Source organism: Rhynchophorus ferrugineus, unplaced genomic scaffold (genome assembly GCF_030347505.1).
Source record: "Rhynchophorus ferrugineus isolate W39M unplaced genomic scaffold, kcgeb_rfMv2 rfM3, whole genome shotgun sequence".
In the NCBI taxonomy this organism is placed as follows: domain Eukaryota; kingdom Metazoa; phylum Arthropoda; class Insecta; order Coleoptera; family Curculionidae; genus Rhynchophorus; species Rhynchophorus ferrugineus.
Genome location: NW_027472582.1, coordinates 74,042,935 through 74,066,834, shown reverse-complemented (window position 1 = coordinate 74,066,834; position 23,900 = coordinate 74,042,935). Strand labels below are relative to the sequence as shown.

Sequence of the window (23,900 nt, the reverse complement as noted above, 5' to 3'; positions counted from 1 at the left end):
TAAAATTATATAACAATCGAACTCAATGGTATAACTATTTTCTTGAAACTTCTCTACTAAATGACGTTAAAATTACTTCTTTTACAAAGCCCAACCTAAAATTAAAATCACTTATTAAATAACACTTTTGATATTAAATAATGTGATTCTAGTATATTAATGTTATACAACAAAACGAATCAAAATTAGCATTTTGATTATTTGAAAGATGTCACTAAATTATTTAGTCAAGTTGGCTGCCTAATATTATAAATAATTAAATTTTAAATATCTAGATAATTTCGAATCAAGTAACACAATTGTTACGTTATTACCACATAATAATTGACATTATATAACAAAACACTTAATTATATATTTACATAATAAAACAAAATTAAATTAAAAAAAAATTACTTTGTTAAAATTTCGCTTCTAAATGACGTATCGCGCTGACAGTATTGTCAAATTATAACCTAAAAATAAATTTAAAATCTTTGGATAACTTTAGATGTATATATATCATATCTTAAATTGTTACATTTCTACTATAGAAAGGAATTACCACACCCTTTATTTCTCAAACATTAATATTACATAACAAAATAAATCAAAATCGGAAGATTATATTTTTATGAACTTGCGCTTTTTCGTTAAGAAATGACGTTGTCAAATTGACAGTTTCGTGAGATTAAAACAGTAAATAATATTGATTAATAAGATATCTTGCCAAATATCTTAAATTATCTGAGGTAATTGTCACGTTTCAACTATACAAAGGAATTGTCAGGCCTTTTTAGTTAATATTATATAACAAAATAAATCACGTCCAAAAGACTTTGAGAAATCATGCATTTTCATTACTAATCTAAATTACCTTGTTAAGTTGAGGGTTTTGTGAAATTATAACTCTAAATAATAATTGATTAACCAGAAAAAGAATCGTGAAACAATTCGTGACTAATTTATTGATTTTAATAACAATATTTTAGATATTTAATATAGGAGATAACTAGTCCTTAACTTTTGAGATTTCTAATAATGACAATAAAAAAATTGAGTGAGCTGTGCTTCAAACATCAATTTCAAACTATTTTTCATCGTTTTAAAAGTATCCAGTAGATGGAACTGATCCTACTCTTCTCTGGTGTCATTATGACGGTAGGCGATTTTTGCCAAGTATAATTTTAACCTTCAAGTCCCCTCCTTCTCCTTTTGTAACAAAAAATAAGAAACGGTCGACCCAAATCGTCTTACGTAATAAAAGAATGCAATGAATGAATAATGAAGAATTAGACGGATTAAAAATCAAATTATATCTGACTGACTATATATACATAATAATAATACCTAATTTTTGATTAGGTCGAAATCATGTGAACAAATAGGTTTTATTATAGATTAAATGTTTAAAAATGTTCTTTAAATTTTATGTTTTTCCAGCTCACTGTCACTCACTGAATAATTTATAACAGAAGTATAATTATACAAACATATGAATATTTTTACAGCATATTAATGTTTGTTAAATAATTCAACTAACTTAAAATAAAACTAAATGTAAGAAGAAAACACTTTTTATTAAATCTGTTTAAAACCTGTAAAATAGACATAAATGGTAAAAAACTTATATCTAGTCTACATTATTGACAAATGGTACACAAAATAAGGTCCTAGATAAAACATATTAAGAGTATAATAGATAATTACTAAGAAAAGTCAAGTAAAAAATATGAATTCATTATTAGCACTTTTAGAAACAGTGGTCAAATAAAAATACTATAAACCGAACGATATTTTTCTGTCAGATGTCAAATTCTTGTCAGTTTCTGTCAGATGAAAAATATCTTGTACTTAACCAGACTACTAGATGAAAAGTTCAAAACCAACTCAAATAGCCACCAACAACGTAATATTCTAATTTTTTATTATATTCTCCAAAGAAGATAGGATTTATTATGCAAAAACAAACCGTGCATAACATATATATAAACATTTAGGAACTGGGATAACAATTTTTAGATTAATATGAAATTTAAATTATATTCTATAAATTGTGACATGTGATGAGTTAGCTAAATTAATTAGGCATACCATTTAATATATTTTATGATCTATCAACGAAAATAATTCAAATATTTGTGGCACATGCCACTAATCTATATATACCAGAGACTTATGACATGTTTATAAATGGCTAGAGATATTTAAATCGGAATGCCCCAACAAACAATTATTATTTTTAACCAATTTTGCATGGCAGAGACTACGTCAAGTCCAAATCCATTCATATTATTTAATACTAATCGTGGTAATACTAAGATCTTGATATAAGAATGTACTTTTGAAGTAAAACATAAATAGAAACGTAGAGTCCAAAATGTTAAGTACCTTAAGCGATTTGTACTTTACAAGCAATAAATTAAACATTAAGATTAATAATTTCAGTTCAGGAACTCCATTTCGACAATACGGAGTCGCTAAGAAAAAGTAGGCTTATTCTCCTCGATTGCTCTTTCATCTAATCACATAAAAAATCTACAATCAAATTATAGCGTTTATTGTTCTCTAATGACGTGCTTAGATATAAAATTCTGTCTAGCGCACGGTCCAAAATTAACTATCTACTACTGAATGTTCGAGGACAAGGTTGGTCATCAAAACGCAAGCCATGGATGATGTTTCAGCGACTCCTTCGATCTATCGCCGTAATCGTATAGTAACTGCAATATAATAATCGTTACTTAACCTAACTTCTCTTAAAATAGCTATTAATATGTTTTTGGTACATAAAAATTAAAAGCAATTAAAACTGACTTTATATATAAAAAGACAAAAAAGTAAGTTCGGTATTTGTGGATGACATCTGTCAATTCTATGCCTGTTCATTGACATTTGGTATCGATTATATTTAGGTTATGTTACAAGTAATTGGATTTCATTGTTTAAAATGATAATTGTCAGTGTCATAGCAAGTCTTTAAAATTTTGACGTCAATCATATTTATTTTATATTAGCACATAGGCGGCGTTTTATAATTCTTTTGGTTAAGTGTGATCCATTTTCTATAAATTATTACTTTTTTCAGGTCTTTCTTTTCAATTTCCTTTAGTAATTTGTCAGTCAGACTCATAAAACAAATGCAATTTAAAATCAAACATTTTTCCAAGCGGAATTTCACAGAACATTCAAAAATAACTAAATGGCCTACTAGATTTGGCTATATTCGATTTATTTAAATTAATCTAACTTATTAGCATTCTGCTCATTTTTAAATTGATGAAGCATGACCTGACTGATAGATACTTCCAACTATGTGTAAAATTGTTAAACCAAAAAAATCTGACATCTCTAATTAAAAAAAACTGCAGAAAATTATGAGAAATAAATGATACGATTTAATTACTAGTTCGAACATTTTTTCTCCACACTGTAACACCAAAATTACTTTATTATCCAATAAAACCGGTCTACAAAAAAAAAATTTCTTGCCCATGGGTTTTATTCAATATATTCTGTTTGTACGATTGTACATCGAAAATATTTGTTTCTAGCGTCCCTAAAATGTATACAACAGTCTGTATTTGCGTATTACAAATGCACAACGTTTTTACCAGTTCAAAATAAATTCTAAAGTTTGTAAACGAGACACTGACTCGTTTTGCTATTATTTGCTGCGAATTTATTAAAGTAAGAGAAAAAAGTGCGTTTTAAGTACAAATTTTTGATTTACTTTATTTTCTGATGTACGAATATCCAATACGCTGAAAGCGTGATGGGCGATTATAAAATGTGGGGCAAAAGTCCCGCTACCGTTTTGATAGCGCGCCATCTTGGTTATGTGACGCTTAGCTCAGTTTTTCTTTAAAGATTGTGTTGTGTAGACGTCCAAATTTTCTTGTGGATACATATACGCCACAAGAACGAGCAGAAATACTGACAATATTTATTAATAATAATCGTTCCATTATTGCCACTCAGCGGAAATTGCGTAAAAGTATCCTAATCGTCCAGTGACTCTAAAAACCACAATTTGATAACCAAAACCTAAATTGATAATGAGCAATGAAGCCCATTTTCTTCTCAGTGGCCACATCAATAAACAGAACAATCGGTTTTGGGGAACATAGAATCCTCAATTAATTCATGAGACATCATATGGTCTGGTATTCAGCCTGGAAACATCATTGGCCCCTATTTTTCTGAAAATGACCAAGGTGTGGCTGTTACTTCTGAATGGTACCAAGACATGATTCGAAATTTTCTTGTGTCTGAAATGGAAGAGCAAGGATTGGAGGGCACACACATTTCGTTCAACAATTCAGTTACTGAATGACATTTATCACGAAGACTTATTTCGCGTGTGGCGATTTAGAGATGGCCAACCAGGTCTCTGGATTTAACAGCACCAGACTTTTTTTATGGGGCTTTTTGAAAATCAAATGTTTATGCGAATAAGCCCCAAACGATTCAACATCTTAAAGACAACATTCATCACAAAATTGAAGAAATTCAGCCTCAGATGTTGCAGGATGTCATGAAAACTGCTTTAAAAGGTGTATAATGAATCGCGGTCACCATTTAGCAGATCTAATTTTTCAATCATAACGGAAAAAAAATGTAAAGACCAAATAAACTTTTAATGAAAGCCAAACTTACTTATCTTTTCTTCGAGCAAAGTTATAGGCAATCAAAATGGTGGTGGGACTTTTGCCACATTGTATTTGGGGGGTTTGAATTGATATATTGAACAATGATAGGAAAAGTAAATCTGTTCATTTTTAAACGTTTGGACTGCATTTTAAGGCAAATAATTCATTAATGGAACATCATTGTATTTTAATAAATTATTTTTATGTAAAAATTCTACGTATTTTTATTCAGTTGGTTTTGAGCATAAAATCAAATGCAGAACTATTTCTTGTTCTTATTTCTAGGTATAAAAGCAACAAAAATTAGGTACACACGTCCCATGTGCAAAAAGTCTGTAGACCGGTGTAATATATAAGACCTTCTATCGATCAATTAAAAATGGAAATATATATATAAAAATGCGATTTACCTCAACACCTTTCCTTATATCTTCTTTGGCTATAAGAATCAGTCTGGGCTTCTTGTCTATTATAACGGTTTTAGTGGTTAGATTCCCATTCCGGGAATGGTTCACCAGGCGTCCCAATCGTCCCGTTTCTTGCGTGGCATCGATACTGAAAGTTCTCTCGATATACCGAGGTCTCCCTCATACCCTCAAGCTCTTACCAATATTGAATCCCGTTGTATTTGAAGTAGTACATGTAGCATCCCGCATTCTCATTTTCAGCGTATGACTCTTCGCGGACCTTCGCCTCGACCGTGTCCACCAAATCACCACTGTACTCGACAACGAAATCGCCCTTATGAAAGTCCTTCGACGCCACCACACCCCTTCCCTTGCCGTCGAAATATCGCACCTCCAAGCCGTCCTCCACCTCGTTTCGAATCAACTGTTCCAGGGCGTACTGTTTCTCTTCCAGAACCGTGGTTTTCGTCTTGCGCACCGACCTTCTTACGGGGAAATAATCTGGAACAAAGAGTATCTTACATGACGGGGATATCCCGAAGTCACAGCATCAACTAACCGGTTAACTTGGTAGCTACTTTCGCATTGTTTTTTGGCATCTCTTCGTTGCCATTTTGCTGTTTGGTTCCGTTAACTGGTTGACTATTAAGAAGCCTGGAATATAACGAAAAAACATTATATATAATCATAACTTGCTAAAATTTAATTGAAAAATCAGTTGAAAAGAACAAAAGTCTTAATAAAATATTTTTAACAAAAAATTGAACCGAATTGGAGCTCACAAAAAAGTAAAAACTAATCAAACTTAGATTTTTAACACAAGAAAAGGTTTTACTATATACATACACACTTTAGCTTAATACCCACCTAACAGGTCAATTGAAAAGTCCCCGGCCTACCACAGTAAAACACCAATTTTTTGGCAAAATTTAGTTTTTTTTATTCAACATAATTCCCTTCAAGGGTGATACACTGATTATAGCGACCCTCCAACTTTTCGATACCTTTATTGTAGTACGATTTGTCCTTTGCTTCAAAATAGGCCTCAGTTTAGGCGATCACCTCTTCATTCCACGAAAATGTCTTCCCGGCGAGCATTCTTTTGAGATCTGAGAATAGGGAATAGTCGCTGGGGGCCAGATCTGGAGAATAAGCCCAATTAATGGGTTTTTGCCATCGTTTTCACTGACTTGTGACACGGTGCATTGTCTTGGTGAAGTAGCACTTTCTTTTTCTTCAAATGCAGTCGATTGGACTTGAAATGATGGAGCCATGTTTCATCCATTGTCATATATCGACGCAAAAACTCGGATTTATTACGCTTAATCATCTTCAAACACTGCTCCGAATCATCAACTGGTCGTTGCTTTTTGGTCAAAAGTGAGCTCGCGCGGCACCCACTTTGCACAGAGCTTTCTCATACTCGAATATTCGTAAATGATATGATGTAGACGTTCAGTTGATATCTTTAGATTGTCTGCTTTAGAGAGTCATTCAAAATCATTTTGTAGATTTTTTAACTGTGTTCGTCGGTAACAACCTCTTTTGGGCGTCACCACGTCTAAACTTAGCATACCAATCCTTGACGGTTGATTTTCCTGGGGCAGTGTCCGGAAACTCGGCATCAAGCCAAGTTTTTGCTTCAACTGTACTTTTTCCCTTCAAAAAGCAATATTTTATCAACATTCGAAATTTCTTTTTTGTCATTTTTTTTCCACAATAACAAAAGTTGCTTCACTCAAAATGCTATAATTCACAAACTAATGATCCCACAGCTGTCAAATTTATACACGCATCTTTTGAGGGTTAGGACTAACAAAGACATATGGATTTAGCTCTAGTAGCGCCATCTATGTGTCAGACCGGGGATTTTTCAATTGACCTATTATATCCAGAGTATTAAAATTGAAAGAAACACTCAAGTTTGGCTCGCTTGAAGATTTATATATAATTCACAATCTTAATTTCAATATTTTTCTACTTAAGACTTTATATGAATCATAATAAATGAAGGACAACAAGAAATGTTAAAAGAATATAGCCAGTAATGTGTATATTCTGCACACATATGGCACGTATATCGAAGAGATCCGATGAGGAAACAATGAAGGTAAGTTTTTTTTATTGCTATGTAAGATATATGGATAAATGGATGCTTGTATTTTTATATATTGATAAATAAATTATATTTGTTACCTTATATATTGTTTTATTTTTTCTTGTCCCTTTAAAATTAAGTATATATTAAATATATTTATAAGAGGTTAAATAACTTGGACATACACAGTAAACTTAGTTAAATTTGAACTTGAGTTTCAAGTGAGGTTTTAGGTTAACTTGTGAATTCCAGAATATATATTATACTTTTCAAATATACGAATAATTTACAAGAACTATAATTTTGGTTTGTTATTGTAGAATTTACACATCGATAAATAATTACATATTGTTTTATGTTTTTTTAAATCATTTTAAAATGAAACAATCGGCAACGTTGCAAATTCAAATGCCTATGCGCATGCCAGGATTCACTAGAACTAGATCCCTGCTTTTTTTACTTATACACATTATACTTTTGCATAAAGAGAAAGCATGCGAAAACGTTAATTCCCATTCTATCACGCAATATGATAACTGAAATACTTATAGAAGTATTTTTCTATACATAATAAAGCAAAAACATCATTTTATACTTGGTTAAGCTAAATTTAAGTAATTGCTGAATGCCTACCCTTCCAAAAATTATTGGCAACTAGATCATATATAATAATCTTACAATAACACTTAATAATAGTTTAGAACTACAAGTGAGTAATTCTGATAATGATGAATCGCAAGTGTTGACCTTTAAATGTAAACTTTTATTTGGAAAACTCTAAAAAAAATGTTAGCGTGTCAAAAGTATTTTTTTTTCGCCTAACATCCTAATATTTTTTTCGAATCTTAGAACTTACGGAGAACCTACCGTTTATAATTCCATAGTTTTTCTTTTGTATTAATATTTGTTATAACATTTTGTAGAACACATGTATGAGAAAAAGAATAGTTTTGAAATTTTGTTACTATAACTTTCCCTTAAAAACCCATGAGACTTATAGGTCGATAATTAACAATAAGAAAAACCTCTTCATTAAAAAAAAACAGCGAGGAACCGATCGATTCCGATGAGCATGCCGACCAAACCCGAATAGCCAAGCACTAATGACTTTTAATATTAACCCAAAAAAAAATATACGGACGTACTTCTTGCGTGCCTTAGGTGCCGGTGGCTGACATATGATTAATGGCTTTTTGCAATTGTTTTCCTCGTGACTGTCACTGCGTAACTCGATACGATGGGGCGTCGGTGGTGAAGTCAGCGCCCCCGTCGATGTCAACAATTTCTGCCGCCGAGTTTGGATTTGTAACGGCGTAGTAACGACGCTGGTAGCTGTAAATAACGAAACTTCAATAAAAAGCACCAAAGATATATAATATATACAAAAGCGATCCAGGTCACGAATCAATTATACCTTAATTAAACTTTCTATTGCAATTAATGGCTTATTCTCTTTTATAATTATGTATTCGAGGCAATGGACTGTTTTTATTGTGTTTACTGTTCGATACGATTCACTTTCATTTGCAATAAAAAAAGGAAATGTGCATAGTACAATGTATTGATATGCCAAAGTTATATTGGTTACCAATTACCGGATAATATTTCTTCCCAAGACAATAAACCTTTAATATGACATAAAATTAATAAATCAGATGAATTCAAATATTACATTACAGCTACCTATAAGTCTATTCAAAGTTGTTTTAGTAATCCTTAATGGATATTTGTGACGGTGAAACATTGCAATGTTGCCGCATTAACTCTGAGTTTTAGTTCAGTTTGGCATTGACACATAAGAAAATTCTAATCTAAATAAAATAATTGAACAAAAATGTTTTCAAATATAATTTATTTTAACATTATATCTAAAAGCTACAATTAATCATACAGCCACAATAATCTATAGGTAAGAGTTAAACCTCTTACTTTAAACCTTAGAATTTTGCATACGTCTGACAGCTGGTCGTCGCCCGGTTGTCAGATGTACGATAAATTATTCAAAATATTAGTTATAATTATTACAGGTTATGAAACCGACAAACATTATTTTAGCCCTTCCATTATTTTGATAAATTTTTTAAGTTGCTCCGTAATATATCCTATCACTTTGTTTGAAAATGCCGACAACAATAGATAATCAGGCTCTCAAATTAATTGCGGCTTTAATAGGTTATTTCGAAAAGGAACAAGATAATGTAGGCCCGGTAAATTCTGTTACAGAAGTAATTAATTATTGATGATATTAAATAATATAACTCCCTACAATTTTGATGAAAATGTTTTTTAACGGGTTGCTGCCGCACTAAATATTAGTGTGGGTTCTGTGAATAAGATCGCTTACAAAATGAAGAATACGTTAGATTCAACCAAGAGCTCCATTCGAGACCAAATATACGAAATCTATAAGAACAATAGTACACAAACAATTTTATCGATATAAACATAATTTAATACAATTATTTTAGAGAAAATTGTCTGTCTGGAAAGTATACATAAAAGAATTAGGGGCATGCAGCTATTTGAGGGATGTAAGACACACTCTTACAGGGCATAGGGTTCAAACAGCATAAAGATAACCCTCAGAGAGGTTTAATGGAACTTCCAGACATTACATTAAAAATAATTTAATTTTTAAAGGCATAAGATCAAGGAAGACAAACTATTTGAATTTTTGTATCTTGATGAAACTTGAATATTTCAAAATAGTTCATTGTGGGACTCTTGGCAACACAGTAACAACAAACATGTCCAGTAATAATAGGTGGTATTACAATATTTATTATCTATAAATCTAATTACAATGATTAGGAAATATAGGTATTTTACCTAAAATATAATGTCTTACAGATACTTATAATATAACCTTTTATTCAACATTTTGACACAATAGTGTTAAATGACATCCAATAATATTTGCAAGTTTATATTGCAGTTGCCAATTGTCGTCAAAATTAAGATTTTTTTAAAGAGTTTTTTTAGATAAGACTTTTAATAAGTAAATAGTTTTAGAAAACTAATTTATTTTAAATTAAATATGAGGTAACATGCAGTATTACAGGTGGTATTCTCATTTTGACAAATATGTCATAGAAATCGAGTAATATTTTGAAAAGTTTGTTAGGTCGATAAATTTTTGATAATTAAAAAATGTCTTCAAAATGCATTGAAGATACCGGACGAGAATTATCCAGTAATAACGTCGACATTGTAAAGTATTTGTGTAACATAGAAGAGGAACGAGCCACGTTAGAAGACATTATCCAGAAACAATATCAAGAACGGAAGAAGATCGAGATGGAGATAGAAAAATTAACCTACAAGTTATGTTTGGTAAAAATACGTTAGTTATAAAACCGTAACGTTTTTAACGCTTGTTTAATCAGATAAACAAGAGCCTGTCGATGAGGATTAAGGCCAAAAATAACTACGACAAGACTATTGAAGAGATTCGATCTCATTACACTCAGCTGGTGGACAATTCGAACAAGCTCCGTCAGATGGTTGAGAAAACTCAAGCGGAACTCGACGATATCATGAACAAAAAAACTGGAACTCCCGCAGCTGGAGAGGATGCTCGAAACAGGTTTATATAGTCCGTCCGATAAAACAGCCAATGCACGTCATCACGCAAGCAATGTTGCCGTATCAAATCTGACTTTTTATTTACAACGTCTGTTTTGAAGAATTTTACTGACATTTGGCAACAGGGTCGACCCGATTATATCGGTTACCTTCTTAGAACGTGCAATGTCTGTTTTATTTATTGTCTGTATATAGGGTTTGGGAAGAAGTAGTTTGGTTATGTTTTGATAAATTGATTTAAAGTCGGGTATTTTTATTATTACTTATTCGATGAAGCCATACTACAGCGCATTTGAAATATCACAGCCCATAGGAAATCCTAAATATGAAGCTAGCGTCATTAGAATACTCGATAAACGTTATTAGGCATTGAAATGTCCATAATCCATGTACGAATAGTATAACCCGGACCTTGCCTCGTGCGACTATTATTTGTTCCCATCTCTGCATCTCAACTATCTTACTGGTGTAAAGAACGCGATGACTTGTGAAATTCGCGTAGTTCAGTTTTTCACTAAGAACACTAGGTGTTTGTATGTACTTTCATCGGTGGCATCTATTGACGAAAATACGAAGTATCGAACTAAAACACCAGCTGGAGACGATGCATTGGAAGACTAACTCTCAAATTCCGTTCAATCTCAATTCTCAGGCAGGTTACAAACAGATGAATCAACTGTCTATATACATACATACGGGAAAAATCTAAAATGATAGCAAATGACTACCACACAAATTGACTGAGAATATAACTTCTAACCAAAAGAGGAAGACCAAAAGAGTCATCCACTAGCACCCGTGAAGCAATGAGGCAAAAAACAACTACGACAAGACTATTGAAGAGATTGGATCGATGATACCTCTTATTCATTCAATGAACAATTTACAAACAAAAACTGCAAAAAGCATAATTCAAAAGGGGCTATTGGATATATTCCGGCGCCTTGTCAAACTTTTTGCATCGTCTGTTGATTAATCCTAGAACTAGATACGTCTGTAAACTATAACCATGGATAAATTCTGTAATACGTCTGTCTCATCTGACGCTACCAACATTTATATTTTTTCTGCAAGTTCGCACGAACTGACTAATTCATCGTATCTTTTTTTCTCTCATCACAATGTTAGTCCAACTCGAATTCATAGTTCCCGGCGCATCCACCACACGCACCAGACTAAAATAATACTGCTATCGCCAAAGAGATAGATAGAAATTGCAGATAATGATGCGAAAAATTGATAACAATTAATTCCTGATTGTACTGAATTAATCAATTATGTACTTTCACGCCGTACTCTAAATATAGTCCAAGATATGCTTCGATGGACGCTGATAATAATTATTTATTTGTTATAGCAGGTTGGGGATTTACATTATTTCGATAACATGGGATATTTTATTGTTTTTCCATAATGAATCATTAAATAAACAAATATGTGTATAGAACGGCAGAAGGGGATGAATGTCCATGCGCCATCGAGGAACCCACCAAGGAAATATGCGAAAAATCATCCGTTAACTCTCAAAAGAACGGTGACAATGCCGTCTCAACTCGATCCACCTTGGATTCCATCGGGGAAGCTTCGGTCCCGGAAAACGCTTCCAGACATTCCGACCCCAGCGCCACGGAAATGGAGGTGTCCACCTCGCAAAATGACCCTCACGAGTCGAAGGTCACGACCGCGTCCCAAAGCGTCGAGAAAAATGATTCCAAAACGACCAAAGAGGACAAAACCGTACCCAACATTAGTTCTCAAGATTCTAGCGAGAACAAAAGACTGACTTTCAACTCCGAAAGGCAACCAAAAGGATTAACAGGAAATAAATTAAGTATGCCCTAAAATACTAGTTTTATTCCTCGGGTTATATATTTGCTTATATTCTTAGGAGAAATGAAAGGGTTGAAGCAATCGTTAGTGGGAGAAAACAACGGCAACACAAGACAAGGGAGTTCTACTATAAAAGAGAAAGATCTGTCGTCCAAGCAAATCTGACAGATAATTTAAATTTTTAGGTTTATTGTTATTTAATTTTTATACCTGACAACGACCTACAAATACAACTACATCGAAATCAAACCATTAATTTTAATTATACCATATATAACATTTTATAACAGTTTAAGTTAGTTACTTTTCAAATAAAGAATGAACAACACTGTATAAGAAATAGGTTATGCACGTTTACTAATGTATAAACTAAGATTTCTGAGAATTACTAAGCCGCCCATTAAAAAATGTAACAATTCGTATTTGCATCAAAACATTATGTGTATTTAAAATGTTAAACCTACTTACCACGAACCATTTTTAAAATATTGGTGCAAAACACACTACTGCACACTCTAATTTAGAATGAAATAAGCAACAAAATGTGATGAATCGTTAATAAAAGATACTGTATACGTAAAAAACGGAGATGCACATTAAAACTCGTTAAAGTTTACATTTTTTTAACATTGAATATCTTTAACTTAATTCAAACAGTTTCCGTTGCCTCGTCAAGATTGACGTTTAGAATTTGCAACAAAGCCTAAATTAACAGCTGATTCCGATTAGTTATAAACGCGGGAAATTTAAATCTACATAATAACATAATTAAATGTAATTTTATCCTTCTAAACATAATCTATCTTCAAATCGGACAGTATCATTATGATTTTAAAAGCAACATTAATATCTTGTCTGCAATTCACCAAAATCTTTGTATCGCTACATATCCTTGTCAGCATTTTGACGCAGGATTGTCAACACTGACTCAACAAACTGTCAATGGTTTGTCGGATGAGAATAACAATTTTTCAAATAAATAAATAAATAAAAATGCAAGAAGATTCAGAAAATGGTAAATATTATTTTTTTTAATAGATAGATTCGTTCTATATTTATGGCTTCTCAGTTATTTATCTTTGAATTCAGGAATTAAACGTTTAATTTATTTGCGTAGGTTGATGAGGAAATGTCGATGGGAAACATGGTATTTATTTCGCTATTTATTGTAAATTGTGTTGTTCATTCACCATAATTTATCAGTAAAACTATGTTTATTGTAAAAAATAATAATATGCTTTAGTTTAATGGAATTTTGAGAGAAATGTGTGGATAATTGGATTTGTTTATATTTGTGTTTTGTTAAAAATGATATCGCTAACAACTTTTCATGGGTGTTCTGATGTTTCGTCATTTTTTAATTCAATTGTCTTACCCGATATTGCAAAATTAACAGTTCAATGTTTTATAGATTCTGATACAGCCTCACCTAGCAATTCAAATTTTTGTTCTGGCTGTTTTAATTTGCTTGACGATGAAGAATGTATATCTGCCCTGGGACAGGAATGGCATATGGACTGTTTTCGATGTTCGGCTTGTGATGCTGCTTTATCTAACTGGTATTTTGAGAAAGACGGCCTGTTATTTTGCAAAGATGATTATTGGACTCGTTATGGCGAAGCCTGTCAGCAGTGTAATCAGGTAATTTACAAACAATATAAATAAATTAGGCAGAGCATCAATGTTCTTCCAAAATAGATCATTACCGGACCAGTTATGGTAGCTGGAGAGCACAAGTTTCACCCAGAATGTTTTTTATGTGGATCCTGCGGTGCTTTTATTGGAGATGGTGATTCATATGCACTGGTGGAGAGATCTAAATTATATTGGTATGTTGTTATTTGTTTGATGGATTTATTATTAATCAGTTTCTGAAATATAGTGGTCAGTGCTATAAAAGGCAAATGCAGCCCCTGCAAAAAACTGCAAGGTTCCCTTTTACCCGAAAACCTCACTCTATCCGACTGGTGGAGGTACCAGCAGGACAAAAGGGAATCAAACTGTCCAAAGATGTCATGACACCAGAGGAGAGTCAGTGCTTTACCATATCCGAGTAAGTGATACTTGGAGCTTCAAACCACCACTAATACCATACCCAGTAGCAATTAATAATCAATTTATTATATAGGTTTCTATGGAAACTTCGTGGAAAGCTTCTAGAGGTGGCTTTTGCATTATTAACTTCGGCTTTTAACTTTTGCTGCTTTAAAATTCCCCTGTATAGGTATGTAAATTAACATATAACTTATAATCATGTTCTTCAGACGGTCAATTTATTACTAATAGCACTGGTCTCACTCGATTTAATTCAATTAATATCTGAACTTCATTATTATAAGTGCAACTAACCTGATTGAGTTATTTAAACAATATTCTTTTTAGGTTAGAAGTGAACAACGATTTGATGTCTCTTCACATCGGCGATAAAATATTGGAGATCAACGGCATTCCTGTTAAAGACACTCCCGTCGAGAACGTAGAAAACTTGTTAAGATATTCGGATACAGTCTTACAGGTATTACCCTTAATTGCGGTATTTAATTAAAGAAGCAAAACAATAACAAAAAAATTCATATCTGACGAGTGGCAAACTTTTTTAGCTGACGATTGAACACGATCCCGACTCTATTTGTCGGAAATTTTCGCAATTGTCCCAGCTGTCACCCACAATTACCCCGCTGACCACGACAAAAAGTGACACCAACATTCCGACCAATAAAAACACTCAGTTAGATATTAAGTCGTTCGGATCCAATGATTCCCTTTCGATTGAGTCGTGTCAGGAATGTTGTAAAAACGAATGCCCCAATCAGGAGGTTAAAAAGAATCAAAACAGGTAAATTATTTTGAATATAATTATTTAAATATTATTTAAAATGCTTCTATTTTTCTCTTGTTTTTTTTTTAGAAATGATAATAAAGAAAGACTGTACAAACGAAAAGATGAAGGTTATATGAGCGGCACCAGATCGAGACAGTTGAGACGGAAGAACCACTTAGCCGAGAGAAACCAAAGTTTAGACAAAGAGAGGAGCTCCTCTATGAGCAGATTGTTAGACGAGTACGTTTTTTTTTTGCGAAAAAATAATATGTTCGCCTATTAACGACCGGTTTCCGCACTAGGGCGCCAAATTCGAAGAGATGTTTGGAATTGTCCAGGGCCTACTCGTTTTTGGAATCCAGACCGCCGCAAAGAGTGTTCAGAGCTTCGGATTTGGTAAAGGGAGAATTACTGGGTCAAGGTTTTTTTGGACAAGTCTTCAAGGTATTTACGTTTTTTAATGTCTTTTATTCTAATTAGCCGGTGTAATGTTTAAACAATCAGGTTACTACGAAGGATACATCGGAGGTGATGGTCTTGAAAGAGTTATATAGGGTGGACGAAGAAGCTCAGAAAAATTTCCTGAAAGAGGTGAGTCGATTATTATCAAATTAAAATGATGGGGGATTTTCCAAGAATTAGAAAAAATAGGAGTTGAAATGAGTCATTAAATAATGCAATTATTTCCTCAATTTTACGCCAATACTCGGGAATTGTCGCGTTTGTGCAAGACGTGAAGCTTTTGTAGACACTTTACCAGTTTATTTTATTATTTATTTATTTATTTATTTGACTCTTAATGTTCCGATGAAGAAGGTGAGACTAGGTTCTTCACTCAATAACACTCTCCATCCATCAAGTTTACTAAAGGTTATTTATAGTTATATTTAAAGGATATTTTTTGTACAACTACAATTTTTGTCTTTGTCTTAATTTCTTTGTGAATAATTGAGACACGGGCCTATCTTGCTTGCTTTTAGTAAATTGGTAATATATTAAATTTTGTTATATATAATTGTTATATATAGTTGCTTAATAAACTTGCTAATTTTTTTATTCTTACGAATGTTTAACTTCAACAGACATGATTGAATTTCTATCAGTTTTGTTATTCTTAACATGTTAAGACTGAAATATATTACATAACATTCGCATATAACAATAGCTGCCTTTATTATATTCCATATGTATAAATACAATTCATACAATCTGGCAACATTGCGAGTTCAAACCGTTATTTTTCTATATTTTGGCGCCACTATTATCCCAGATTTTTGTCACTTTTTGGTATATATAGTCGTGAAAATTTACAATTTTTTTGCCATTTTCATATTGTTTGTCGCCATTTCCGTTCAAGTAATCCCAGGTTATTATTAACCAGGAATTATAAAGATTTTTCTATAATTTTTAATTTCTATTAATTAATAAATTTAATTTAATTTCTATAAATTTTAATTTTTCTATAACCTTTAATTGTTAAATTGAAGGGTGAAAAGTGTATTTTCGAAAAAAGTGTGCATTTTGTTTTACATCATAACATATATCTTGAAAATTATAAATTCTGAAGCAATTTAACATAGATTTTCGTTTCTTTTGCCCCAAAAAATATATATATCTTGAGAGTTTTATCTTTATCAGAGATATTTATTTTATTATACTTTTTCCATATATACGTCGGTCTGGGTAGGCTATGCTGGCCACAGAGACATCTCAGTAGCCCGGTTTGCTGTTCTTCCGGAACTTCATCATTCCGCTGGTGATGGATTAACCGGAAAAGGAATGCGTGGCATTGAATGCTTATAGCCTCTGTTAGGAACGATTAAATCATTGACATTGTACAGAGATAAAGATTTCTTCTTCTTTGACTGTTATCGAAACAATCTACAACTTTGCATGTATCTTATATTTCGGATAAATATAACCCTTTACTACCCAATTTTTTTTCCATCAGGCTTAAGTTGTACACTGCTCACAGCTTATCACAGTAATACTTCTTTTGGTTTCATATTAAGAGAGTTATATATCATACAACCACATTGCGACTTAATTATTAAGAATTGAAAATTTCTTTGGCAGCATCAACAAGTCAATTCTTGCCAGATTTTAGTGAACTGCCTTGCGTTTGAACAGATTTTGTAAGTCCAAAATATTAGATAATCAGTGCAAATAATATTGGCTCGTTTCAACAAGTCAATAAATTCGAACGATTACGATGTCTTATGTGTTGGTTTTGTTTTTTTTACTATTCCCATTAAAACAAATATAATGACACCTATAATATAAGAACCAACGATCATTTGTTACTGTCATCATATCAATTTTGTTTAAGGTGGCAGTATTAAGATCTCTACACCATAATAACGTCCTAAGATTTATCGGGGTACTCTACAAAGAACAGAAGCTCCACCTGGTGACTGAATATATTTCAGGTACCTATTTGATTTAATCGAATCCCAAATGTGCATTGACGTTTTTTATAGGTGGTACATTGACTGAACTTTTACAAAATTCCACACAGCCTCTGCCATGGGAGCAGCGGGTATCGTTTGCGAAGGATATCGCCTCGGGCATGGCCTACTTACATTCCATGAACATAATTCATCGGTAGGTCGTGCGCATTCGCCATTTTTTGTCGTATAAACTCCGAGAACTTTCAGAGATTTAAATTCCCATAATTGTTTGGTTCGAGACGACAAGTCTGTCATCGTGGCCGATTTTGGTTTGGCCAGGATTATTTCCCACGCCACGAACAGCGTTCGGAGATCGCCGAGGGGTACGGCCGGCTCCAGAACTCGCCAGGAGAGAAAGAAGCGCTACACTGTGGTAGGGAATCCGTACTGGATGGCGCCGGAAATGATGAAAGGTAATAAGTATGACGAGAAAGTGGACGTGTTCAGTTTCGGGATAATTTTGTGTGAGGTAAGTTCGCCGAAGATGGAGAGCCTCCGGAAAACATCACACAACAACTTTTAATAGATAATCGGACGGGTTCAGGCCGATCCCGACTTCCTGCCTCGGTCCAACGACTTCGGCCTCAACCAGATGGCGTTCAGGGAGAAGTTCTGCCAGTCATGTCCGGAGCCCTTCTACAAGGTCGCGTTTCTTTGCACCGATTTGAATCCAGATCGAAGGTAATCAGATCTTGTAGGAGCCTAACCTAACGATCATTCTTCATCGAGTCTCCTTCGTTTTGCAGACCTCCATTTGAAGTTATTGAGGTGTGGCTGGATTCCCTATCGATGCATCTGGCGGTAGGCATGCCTCTACCTCCAGACTTGCTCTTTGATATTCAGCATTACCGTGGACTGAGTCCCAGTAGTTCGGGAAGCACCACTCCTGAAGGTGAGTTTTTATTAATTACATCTTACACTAGATATACTTGGTAAAATCTCAATTTACAAATTAAAGTATTAATGCTGTTCTGTTGTACTTGTGTTAATACAAATGCAAGGCGAGTACGGGATAAATACATCAGTATGTATTTTCTAAAATTAAAATAAAACTAAACTACTTAAACTAAAGTTGATAGTAACACATATTCGCTAAACAAGTTCGCTTCCACGTTGCTGTAACTTGGTAACTTTATTTCATGTTAACGTGCAATGCTAACTGTGTCGTCTTCAAATGTTGCAAGTGGTGTTTCTTTTGTTGTTGGGATATCAGCAGTAAATACAGGAGTGATCCCAGGACACTATCCTGAGGAACTCCAGCCAAAATAGGTTTAAGTGTTGAAGATGCCCCTTCATACGAGACTCTACATTTTCTTGCGAAAACGTATTATTCCAGCAGTCGATAGTAATTCCGCGGTAGCAATTTGCTCATCTTGTAGATTAGTACCAAATTCTATACGCGGTCGAAAGCTTGTGAGACGTCCAGCAATATTGCAGGGTAGTATTTCTTGTTTATTGTCAAGTGGTGATTTCGAAATCCAAGCTCTTTCAATAACGCACGTGAAATATCTTCAATTAATTTCCGTGCTATCCATATAATACAAGTCTACTTAATATATATTCTTAATAGAATTTCAAAACGTGAATTACCTGTTGATACACGTAAAACCTGGATTACTCTTGCATATTTATCATGTATATTACCTTATTAGGCACTTAATACGTTGTTTTTTTTATTTTCTAATATAATTTAATAAATACGGCTAAGTTTTTCGCGTAATTAATATTTGGATTACTTTTTAAGGCTCTTAAAAATTATATAGTGCAACGTTGTCGCACCAAATTTAAGTTTTCGTTTATTTTGACTAACAACAAATTACTACTGTAAATAAAATAGTTAAACAAAAATAACGTTATTTATTTTAACCTTATAGTGCGTCTACTTCATCACTGCATAGTATAAAACAAAGTCGCCTTTTCTGTCCCTATATCCCTATGTGCGCTTAAATCTTTAAAACTACGCAACGGATTTTGATGCGGTTTTTTTCAATAGATAGAGTGATTCAAGAGGAAGGTTTATATGTATAATACATGCATAATATACTAAGGCAACATTGCTAATTTTAGAGGTTTCTAACGTGATGTCGTAAATTAACCTATTTTTTTAGGCTTATTTAGCAATTAGCAAAAACGCTGCCTAACCCTACGAGTTAGATCAAATTAATGTACTACAGTATTGTACACCATAAAAAGGTCTACAAAAAAGTCCGCGATGGAATATGTTTATTTTTTAGGGATAACCCACATTAACCATTTTTATTGTTTACTTTTTACGTGAGAAAATGGCTTATTTACGAAGCTATTTTAAGCAATACGGCATTAATCCTTATCGAATTAAGTACCTTAAATACAGTGTGCAATTAATATAGATCAATATGGTTCCTTACAGCATGTAAATTAAACAAATATTTTCGGAGATATTACAAATTTAAAATTTGCGTTTAAAAATGTGTAATGTAATAAAAATTGTATGAATTTAGATATTCCAAAGATAGCAGGAAATCTTCATAGTAAGTATAGGGGAAGAGGAATTGTTTTACTCCAAATTTAATGCGTGCAGGCCAAGGGCAGTAATGAATGAACCAAAAATACTGGATCGATTTTAATCATGTTTTCATTGAGTGACATAGGCATATATATTTTATGCCCGTGCAAAGTCGGAGCGGGCCGCTATGTTTTTATATGCAACGTTCATATTTTTTCTGTAGTGTATTTAATTTAGTATCAGCATTGCACCCGTGCGAAGCCGGGGCGGGTCGCTAGTATTTACTAAAGGGCGTAAACCACAATTAATTAAACAGCCCCAAGAGTTTGTAGGTTAAAGTTGTTTTATTTTATTTACATTGACATATGAGAACGGCGTCGACCAGTAGCAAGACAACTGGAATTTTATTGACCGATTTGGTTACATATTCGGACGCGTCAGACTCATTCTGTCTCTTTTTAACTAGAGTAATGCTAGTTAGAAAAAGAGAAAGAAAAACGCTCCGTGTATAAAAGGGACTCCGTGTATAAAAGGGCTCCGTGTATAAAAAACACAAACAAAAATGTCTGAGATATCTTTACAACGTTTCTACATTTTAATTTAAGTTAAGTCTTCATTAGCTGCATATTCAATGTTTTCAGGCATTCCATCCGGTCATAGAAGTCCTGCTCTAGAACCCATCAAAGAAGGGAAACCAACCAATACCGTTAACAAAACACCCGTCAAAGGATTCGAAAGCGCGCCCGATCAAAGCATACCCTGTGATATTAGCCCTAAGAAAATCATAGACTCCTCCGACCAGCCGTCGAAGCAGTCGCCTCCCCACTACGAGAACATCGGTTTTCTCAAGAACGACAACGTCTTCAACAAGAACACTGACAAGACTATCTGCATAGAAGACCTGAAGACCGCCGAGAAGCCCCCGAAGGCCGCGGACGGCGAGAACAACCGCCGTACCGCCCAGTTCAACGTCCACCTGAGGACCGTGCCCAAGAACTTCACCAGGAACCGTTTCGCGAAAGAGGACACCGCCAAATTGGGTAACCTGAGCCTGGGGAGTTTGGGGGCTTCTGCGCCGACTCCCGTCACGCAGAAATTCGTTAATAGGCAGCAGCAGCAGCAGCAACAACGCAAACCCATACCCGACTTGATCTCGTCCACCATGAATCTCAGTAAAAATTCCGAGGAACCAAGTGGTGGTATTTTGGCGAAGGTGTTGCGGAGAACACCAATTTTCGAAAGGAAGTCCTTCAAACCCCCCCAAGAACCCGATAGCTCGGCAGGCAAGACGTCTCAAGGATCGCACAGGCACGAAACCTCCCCTCCATCCACCAGCCGGAGTAGCAGCGTCGTGCGAAGCATCGTGGACAGTCTCAATCGCAAGGGGGGAAACACCTTCGGTTTCGGGAACAGGATGTGTTACGGTAGGAGTTCCCTTAAGGTGGCCGGGAGCCCAAAGGTGGACCTCAAAGGGGTCAGAGGTAGTTTAGATTCGGAGTTCACGGCTCTGTAGAGCACGCTTCTTCGTTAGAATAATTGTTGATAGTTTAAAACCGAGAAAAATTGTTGCTGATGTTGAAACGAGTTAGTTGATAGAGATTTAGAAGTTTTGTAACGCTTTGTTATTGCGCATTAAGTACATCATGTGCCAAGCCAAGTAATATTTATTGTTTAAAAATATCTTTCGATTTTAATCGAAATCAGATTTCGAATGCTGATAATATGTTAATGCTTTGGCACATCTGTACATCATAATTAAATAGTTCTTTAAACAATTAGTATGTGACTACAAATGACAATTATGTTTTCTAAACTAAGTAGGACTAAATATTTATACTAATTATACTACTGTGATAAATCTAAGTATTTTTTGTATATAGATAAAATTAATAATTACCTTAAGATAAAAGGATATAGTAATTTAAACAATAACCCTGTAATCGTCATTTTCCATTAATTTCGTAAGAACACGTCGTTATCTCAGCAAACCTTTCTTCCTTTTTTTTGTTCATTCTATTTTCTTTCTCTTAAGTATATCAGAGTTTTGCTCAAGATGCAATGGTTTTATTTTTACGACAGGGTCGGTGCAATTTGCGTCAGTTTGTAGATGATTATAATCGAGTTAAGATGTATTTGATTTAAGATTAGTTTATTTTTTTATAACCTTTATTTTTTATGGTATAAAATTATTTACAAATAAAAAGATTATTCAACTTACCGCTTGATTTTTTTCATATATCCTTAGATTTATATATTTCTTACACTTATCCAAAATATTATTACACTTAGTAAATTACATTTTTTAATTCTATTACACTATGACAACAAATTTTTAGATTACTATGCTAAACGGTATTGGGGTTATTTAAAATGCAACTTTTGACATTTAGGATATGTTACGTTTATGTTTGTTCCAAATATAATTTATTTCCATAACCGATATAATAACTTCCTATAATAATAAAAAATAAAATAGGTTTTTTTTTTATTCATTAGCCTGTTTTTCATCTGAATATAATTTTGTTAGGTTGTCAAGCATATGTCAATATTGACGTATATAGTTTTGTGGTTATTTTCAGAAATCTCCGTTAGTGCTACAGTTTTTTAGATTTTTAAGTAAGTTACTAGTCAAATAATATTATTCCAATTATAAGACACGTAAAAATATTATAAAAAATCCAAAATATAATAAACTAAGTAAAACATAATAGAAAAGTGCACAGTTAAATAAGTTTGACAGATAATAAAGCAATGTGAAAATGACATTATTTGACATTTGATGACTTTTGACTTAATCATATTTAGGTTATGTATTTTTTCGATAATATATTATAATATAAAACCTACTAATATATTATTATATAAACTTTGAATTATATTATAAAGGGTTTTATGCAGTGGTGGAAATTTTCAATGACCTATATGTCATGCCGAAAAACATTAACTATCAACTGATAATTGCATTCTACACGAAAACGATATATAATTCCGAAAATAAAACCAAAACATCACGAGTTCTTATCTATCCCAATATAATGCTGAAAAAATCGCAGCGCCTCACGCTATTCGAACTAGCCGAATAACTAACATAAACCGGCAAAAAATTCCAAGATCGATGGATGGAGTACCGCAATTTTGGCAGCGGTTCAATTTAAACAATATCAAGTACTCGTTGACCGAAAAAAAAATGCTGGTGGTTTGTGAAAACTCCCGAGTAACAGCAATGATTTATTGCATGCAATTCTCAAGTTGGCCTTTTTTTATTTTACGTTATAATTGACATTTCGACTCGGTTGTTGTCAAGACGATTTTATTGTTTTAGGAAAACAAACAAACAATCGAAGTACATTCGAAATTAGAACAGTATTTAGGATTAAATAAATAAATCATAATATTTACCGAAGTATTTACGCTTGACAAAAACTTTTTGACGCTGGCTTATTCTTTTATTTTTATTTTTTTTACATATTTTAAAGTTTCCTTTTACCAACTATGGGTTTATCTAGACTGAACCTACTATTTAACGTGGGCTCCGAACCACGGCCTTCGGCGAGTGACCAACTTAGAAATCATCCCAGAAGGCATCCGGTCTT

General features: G+C 33.4%; 3 protein-coding genes across 6 annotated transcripts; 2 read left to right on the top strand and 1 right to left on the bottom strand.

The window, feature by feature from the left end:
• Window positions 1-1,534: 1,534 nt before the first annotated feature.
• Window positions 1,535-13,443, bottom strand: Set8 (SET domain containing 8). Of its 2 annotated transcripts, none has more exons than XR_013004767.1 (6): window positions 13,020-13,439; window positions 8,282-8,468; window positions 5,598-5,692; window positions 5,239-5,539; window positions 4,697-5,186; window positions 1,535-3,788 (listed from the first exon to the last, which is right to left on the bottom strand). XR_013004767.1 is itself a non-coding variant. In XM_076397752.1 (6 exons), exons 1-6 carry the CDS (start codon window positions 13,027-13,029, stop codon window positions 2,637-2,639), a joined length of 804 nt encoding a protein of 267 aa, XP_076253867.1. In that variant the 5' UTR covers window positions 13,030-13,443; the 3' UTR covers window positions 1,535-2,636. The 2 variants fall into 2 exon arrangements, 1 of the variants encoding a protein (XP_076253867.1); XM_076397752.1 differs by having other exon boundaries at window positions 1,535-2,702; window positions 5,042-5,186; window positions 13,020-13,443.
• Window positions 10,208-12,800, top strand: LOC143194147 (uncharacterized). The gene is made up of 4 exons (XM_076400730.1): window positions 10,208-10,469; window positions 10,523-10,722; window positions 12,167-12,552; window positions 12,610-12,800. Exons 1-4 carry the CDS (start codon window positions 10,287-10,289, stop codon window positions 12,714-12,716), a joined length of 876 nt encoding a protein of 291 aa, XP_076256845.1. The 5' UTR covers window positions 10,208-10,286; the 3' UTR covers window positions 12,717-12,800.
• Window positions 13,444-13,450: 7 nt separating the features above from the next.
• On the top strand, window positions 13,451-22,524 carry LIMK1 (LIM domain kinase 1). Of its 3 annotated transcripts, XM_076397692.1 has the most exons (17): window positions 13,467-13,566; window positions 13,669-13,698; window positions 13,963-14,192; window positions 14,250-14,380; window positions 14,434-14,604; window positions 14,680-14,775; window positions 14,934-15,066; window positions 15,152-15,387; window positions 15,460-15,612; window positions 15,675-15,816; window positions 15,877-15,963; window positions 17,702-17,801; window positions 17,853-17,976; window positions 18,030-18,291; window positions 18,349-18,503; window positions 18,569-18,714; window positions 20,949-22,524. In XM_076397692.1, exons 3-17 carry the CDS (start codon window positions 14,064-14,066, stop codon window positions 21,818-21,820), a joined length of 2,937 nt encoding a protein of 978 aa, XP_076253807.1. In that variant the 5' UTR covers window positions 13,467-13,566; window positions 13,669-13,698; window positions 13,963-14,063; the 3' UTR covers window positions 21,821-22,524. The 3 variants fall into 3 exon arrangements, with proteins under 3 accessions (XP_076253805.1, XP_076253806.1, XP_076253807.1); XM_076397690.1 differs by lacking the exon at window positions 13,669-13,698 and having other exon boundaries at window positions 13,451-13,566; XM_076397691.1 differs by lacking the exons at window positions 13,669-13,698; window positions 14,680-14,775 and having other exon boundaries at window positions 13,451-13,566.
• The last annotated feature ends 1,376 nt before the right edge of the window (window positions 22,525-23,900 follow it).

Excerpts from the sequence above, each read along its gene's own strand:
- LIMK1 (XM_076397690.1), top strand. The coding sequence starts at position 13,545 with ATGCAAGAAGATTCAGAAAATG. Across the intron at positions 18,292-18,348 it reads TCGGGATAATTTTGTGTGAG|ATAATCGGACGGGTTCAGGC; the intron begins GTAAGTTCGCCG and ends AACTTTTAATAG. Across the intron at positions 18,504-18,568 it reads GATTTGAATCCAGATCGAAG|ACCTCCATTTGAAGTTATTG; the intron begins GTAATCAGATCT and ends TTCGTTTTGCAG.
- LOC143194147 (XM_076400730.1), top strand. The coding sequence starts at position 10,287 with ATGTCTTCAAAATGCATTGAAGATACCGGACGAGAATTATCCAGTAAT. Across the intron at positions 10,723-12,166 it reads GGAGAGGATGCTCGAAACAG|AACGGCAGAAGGGGATGAAT; the intron begins GTTTATATAGTC and ends ATATGTGTATAG. Across the intron at positions 12,553-12,609 it reads ATTAACAGGAAATAAATTAA|GAGAAATGAAAGGGTTGAAG; the intron begins GTATGCCCTAAA and ends TTATATTCTTAG.
- Set8 (XM_076397752.1), bottom strand. Across the intron at positions 5,540-5,597 it reads AGTAGCTACCAAGTTAACCG|ATTATTTCCCCGTAAGAAGG; the intron begins GTTAGTTGATGC and ends TCTTTGTTCCAG. Across the intron at positions 5,187-5,238 it reads TACAACGGGATTCAATATTG|TATCGATGCCACGCAAGAAA; the intron begins GTAAGAGCTTGA and ends GAGAACTTTCAG.